This window comes from Octopus bimaculoides, chromosome 7 (genome assembly GCF_001194135.2).
Source record: "Octopus bimaculoides isolate UCB-OBI-ISO-001 chromosome 7, ASM119413v2, whole genome shotgun sequence".
Classification (NCBI taxonomy): Eukaryota; Metazoa; Mollusca; class Cephalopoda; order Octopoda; family Octopodidae; genus Octopus; species Octopus bimaculoides.
The window spans coordinates 31,958,533-31,964,332 of NC_068987.1; the positions used below are offsets into that span (position 1 = coordinate 31,958,533).

Sequence of the window (5,800 nt, forward strand, 5' to 3'; positions counted from 1 at the left end):
ATATATATACATATGTAGTGTAAACTGTCGATGAAAAGATTACTCAATACCATAATAGAGTTTAAAATATATTTCATATTTTAGTCGAGTCAGTCTCTTGCTATTCTGAGTTTCACCTGCTGCTGCACAGGATCTTCGCTTCGGAAACACATGCATACATATACTTGTGTGTGTGTGTGTGTGTGTGTGTGTGTGTGTGTGTGTGTGTGTGTGCGTTCTCTTCTTCCTTCTTTCTGATGAAGGATTGATGTTCAAAACATATAGGCGCTCTTATTTCATTCAATTTTTGAGGATTTATGCAAGGACTATATTTCTCAAACTTTGTTCTTCATGTATTGCTCATTTTAATATTTATTGATATTTATTCACCTTACAAATCTACCTATCTATCTATTTATTTATCTATCTATCTATCTATCTTTCTATCTATCTATCTATCTATGTATTCCTTTATGGAACCAATAAGGTTCTCAATTATTTTTACAGAGTGCATTGAGGCATTTCTTCTGAGCTCATCTTCTGATATCCAGCTTCTAACCTTTTGTTTTCCTGGAACACAAGACACCTGTTCAACTGCAGTGTTTGAGTTTTGTTTTGGCATTCTCAACAAGTCAGCTTGAATTTCACTTCACTGAAATCCCGCTTCTCGGTGAAAAAACTAACAATTGTATTTTTATTGACTAACAATTAATTCACACCGAAAGTGTGTAAATTTGTTGTATCCACTCAGTTCAATACTTAGTAGTAAACCGACCAATTTAGCCCCAAAAGAGCTGTCTTACTTAAATTATCAGCTAATGAAATACAGTGGGTTGCAAATTGGGAAAAAAAAGAAATAAGACACATTAAAACTTTCACATATTCTGTTTAATGTTTATGCGATTTTTTTTATTCATGAATCAGGATTTACCAAGATTTATTATGTAATTTTACATACGATGATAAGTACTTTATCAGTTATAAAATTACTCCCAATAATAAAATTTCGAATAGATGTAGCCCTTAAAATACACGCAAAATTTAAAATATCCATTTTTACCCGATATGTCAGGTACTATAGCTTCATTTCCTTTTCAGGAGCATATTTTCAAATCTTACAGTGCTTCAAACGAATTAAAAGAAAATACTGTATATTGTTTTAAAATAAATATTACACTATAAAGTGTAATATTTATGTATTTATTCAAACTTGAGTGGCCAGATCATCAGGTTAAATAAATAAATAAATGAATAACACCGTGTCTTGAATATTATCATTCGTTTTCGTTTACAAACTGTGACACTAGAATATGTGTATATGCACATACAAACATGCATATATACAAGCATACATGTATGTATGTATGTATGTATGTAGGCATGTATGTATGTACATACATTTTACAAAAATGACGCCACACAAATTATTGCAACAAGAAAATTGAATTTGATTTCTATTTTTCTTTCTAAATTCCCGGGGCTATACATATTGGATGGTTGTTAATGAGATAGAAGGTTGTCGAGTGTTTTGTTCAAGACCTCCTCAATGGGTTTATTGCATTTTAATGAAACTCATTCTATTCAAGATTTTTATTTTACGTAGACTTATTACATCCACTTATCACTTCACTCAGTGAAGTGAATCGCGGTTAAGTTCCATCCCTATCAATGTCTTCTCTGAAACATGTGTTTTTAAAATTCTACACGCCTAAGTTTGTTTCATTAAACGACAGATATTCGTTTAATCAGTGCTAAAAGCCAAAGAATTTCTTTTTGCTTTCATTTTTTTTGCTTGCTTTTATTTTTTATTTTAATTTTTTGGGGGGGTTTATTATTTAGAATGAACTTTCATATTAATTAACAGCAAGTTATATTTTTATGTTTGTTTTTTCTTTTATTGTCTTTAATCAAATAATGAATAAAAGAATAGACTAGAATGTTGAAAATGGTGTATTGAAGTTTTATTAAAACGCTTTGTCTTTATTTGCAAAAATTTTATTACAAATCTTAGTTTGTATTTTTTGGCTCTTTGTGAGTGTGTGTGTGTGTGTGTGTGTGTGTGTGTGTGTGTGTGTGGCTTACTGGTTAAAGTATTGGGCTCACGATCGCAGAGTTATTGATTTGCTACCTAGGACAAAACGGCATATTGTATTGATGAGCAAAACATTTTATTTGATACGGCCTCAATACATTAAGCTAAAATGAGTGTTAGTGGCACTTGCAGGCTAACCCTGAAAAAAGTTGAATTCCTGTTCAAGGTGGAGTCTTCGTCACTCAGCCTAAATGTCTTGAAAATTCAGATATTCTTTGACCTCACAAGTCTATAAGCACAAAGCAGACATGGCAAGATTCTATTCTCTCGATTTTGCATAGATTTCTAACATAGGCAGGAATTCACACAAATTTCGAAACGGAACAGTCAATTATATCGAGCACAGAATTTCATTGACATTTGATTTTATCGGAACCACAAAGATGAAAAGCAAAGCCTACCCACAAAATGCATTCTGACGTAACTAAGTAACACTTCAACGTTACTCTCAATCCACTGTCAATACTTTCGTTTATTTGCTAGCATTCAAAACTTAGTACAAAATACTTTCCAATATGTAGGAGATGTATAAATTACAGTCATATAAAAGCGAGAGATAGAGAAAGACTGTTATACAAGATATATATAGGAAAAATAGAAGTTGAAAATGCACTGAAAATAGTTAAAATATTTTTATTAAAATATTTGAGCTTTAACCGGTTTCACAGTTTACACTGATTTTCAAAATGTTCAAATAGAAAGACGTCGCTTATGTCACAGCTGTCTTGTTTCTGACAAGTGTTTAAAGTTTGCCCTGTTTTTATAGGGAGGTCATGGCTCAAATTAGTCTGTTTTGAATAGGATTTGATTGGTAGAGGATAGTCACATGACTGATCTTAGAAATTTTTGTAGGTTCCCACTACGTCCGTGTGTTAGTATCAAGTGACAATGTTTGGCATCGTAAGTTAAGACTGATACAGTTGACTGAACAAGTCCAAATAATCAATGCTCTGAATGTTTTCTCTTAAGTGCTTGTAGAGAATGAACATATTATTAAGTTTATAACTTTTTGTACGTTTCTCGCTACGTCATTGCGTTAGTGTCATGCGACAGTATATTTTGCGCCTAAAAAGAGGGTCAATATGGTTGAGTGAACTAGTTTAGTTATAATCAAGACAGACCAAATTTAATCTGTCTGGTGGAAGAGTGGACAGGAGTCGTTTGTATGGAGGTCCAGATATATGAACAATCTAAATTAATATATGGCCTGAACTTCCACAAATATCTACTAGAAAACTGGAAACGTTACTTAGATTACTGCCTAATCCTATGGACGTAGACATTTGAACGACTTATAGATTTCAAAAATCTAATCAATAGCATAAACAATATTAACTTTACCATGGAATATAATAAAACTCAACTACCATTCCTGGATATACTAATCATCAAAAGAGATAAAATCATCGAAGCAGATATTCACTACAAACAGACAGATTATAAACAATACTTACTATTCTCTTCATGCCATCCCAAAGACACGAAGAATATCTCCTTCAATCTAGCAAGAAGAATCTGCACAATTGTCTCAAACCCTGAAACTCGCAATAAAAGACTCCAGGAACTAAAACAAGTACTACTTAAAAACAATACTACTTAAAAACAATATCCATTAATGCTCATAGACAACGGAATAGAACGTGTCAAAACAATAAAAATCGAAGAACTATAAAAAAAACCTCTCCAGATGCATCCAATAATCTGCCCTTTATTGCAACACACAAACCAAGTAACATAGAGGTTTACAATATAACTCACCAGAACATCCCACTTCTAAAACAAAACCCAAAAATAAAACAAGCATTTGAAATACACAAAATAATCAGAAAAGACAATCAAAGTCCCTTAAAAAATTCCTCACACGTGCTAAATCCCCGTCCACAATTCTTACACCAACAGTCAAAAACTGTGGCCACCCCAAGGGTCAACATTCTCGCCATTATCATTTACTGTGTTCCTTGTGTTCCGGTTCTTCAGACTTAATAATGATAAAAGAGTTATACTTCACAGATTTATATATACGTTCGTGCTGTTTATCTTTCCTGGATCGATAGGTTACTGAAGTGCTATTATAACCCACCCTCCAAATTTGAGGCTTTGAATCTATGTTATAAATCATTACTTTTTCTTTTCTTTTTCAGGAAGTATATATATGCACCAAGATGTCGAGGTGTCGGTGCCAAAAGATCATTCCCAATGACGAACTTTCAAGACAAAGAACGGTAAGGAAGATGTTTTGACATTTAAATCATTTCATAAATCTGTCTTGTTTTCTATTTTACTGTATTACTACTTGCATAGCGAGGACTGTGCAGTCTCTAGATACACAGACATTCTAAATTGCATCAAAAGTAATCCTCCGGAATAACGAGCAAACCTTCACTACAATCGCAAACCAACAAAATAGAACCTTCATGCAGTCACTCGATACGTTAGAAATAGCAGCAAAATTTCATCAAATCACATACTACTGTCATAAAAAAAAGATGAACACATTCGCATATTACTATCTTTAAAAAAGAACACATTAAACAATGATCTAGTTAGCCATAACAGGTCTGTTCAATCGAACATATGATCAAAGCTGTTAGTATTATCAATTAAACTTATGATCAAAACTGTTAATGAGTATTATATTAGTGAGTCTACCACAATTACATCAATAATAAGTCGTTCTACTTTGAACGACAGAGATGTTTACTAGACCTGTTAGTAGTCTTCCCATCATATATCACATTAAATCACCAAATTCCTTCTCGGAGTCTCCTTTTAACCGCTCTCATGAATTTTCTCTAGAAATTAACTTGTGCGAGTTTAAGCTGATCTTACTGAGACAAATAAGTGATTTGTTGAATGCCTTTTCTCCTAGAACCAACCTTTATATCAAGTAACCCTCAAAGTGACTCTCAATCAAGGGAATTACAGGTATACAGGTAAAATCACACTACGAAAGAGACCGTTCAAATAAATGAATAAAATAATAAAGAACAGTGCTTCTAGAAAGCAGCCACCAGAAGAGTAAAAGGCAGTTTAGTGAATTACATGGCCTGTTGCTGATTCTTTTGCTTCCCTGATTAAGACCAGATTGTTCCGGTCTTAACTCGGACTACCTCTGTCAACTTTACATGATCCTCCTTGTCCTCAGACTTTCACATTATCTTCTTATTCGTCACATTTCCACCCACGTGTTGGCCAAACTACATTTGTTGTTTACTTTACTCTCATCGCCAACCTGAACACACATAACTTATCCCTGCCTGGATCTATATCATGAAACCCACTTATCTCTCCATTGTGTACAGCTATCCAACCTTACAACGTGACTGGCCTGCATAGTAATCCATGTTAGCGGGACAGTTAAGTTGAATTTTTTTCTTCGCCAAGCATTCGCCTTTATTCCCCCTTTCTGTGACTGTCAATCCATGAAATGGAAAAAACTTTCAAAATACAAAGAACTGGAAATAGAGGTAACTTGAATGTGGAATCTAAAAACAGAAACAATTCCTATCATAGTAGGTGCCTTAGGTATAATAAAAAAATATTCAGACAAATACATAACAAAAACACCAGGACTTACAAATATATATAACATACAGAAAATTGCACTACTGGGCACTGCACATATCCTACGCAAAACACTTTCAATACAGTAACCATAAGAGCACCACAGCAAACCACAGCACATACCCAAGGCGCACAGAGCTGCGCTCGGTAGTGAAGTGAAAGCAC

At 33.6% G+C, this 5,800-nt stretch overlaps 1 protein-coding gene across 1 annotated transcript in view; it reads left to right on the forward strand.

Annotated features, from left to right (window-relative positions):
- The window catches only part of LOC106868937 (uncharacterized), a 101,249-nt gene that overhangs the window by 66,580 nt on the left and 28,869 nt on the right, over window positions 1–5,800 (forward strand). Inside the window, exon 3 of the mRNA XM_014914411.2 lies at window positions 4,213–4,293. Within this exon, the coding sequence (XP_014769897.1) occupies window positions 4,213–4,293 (81 nt within the window). The remainder of the gene's footprint in view (window positions 1–4,212; window positions 4,294–5,800) is intronic.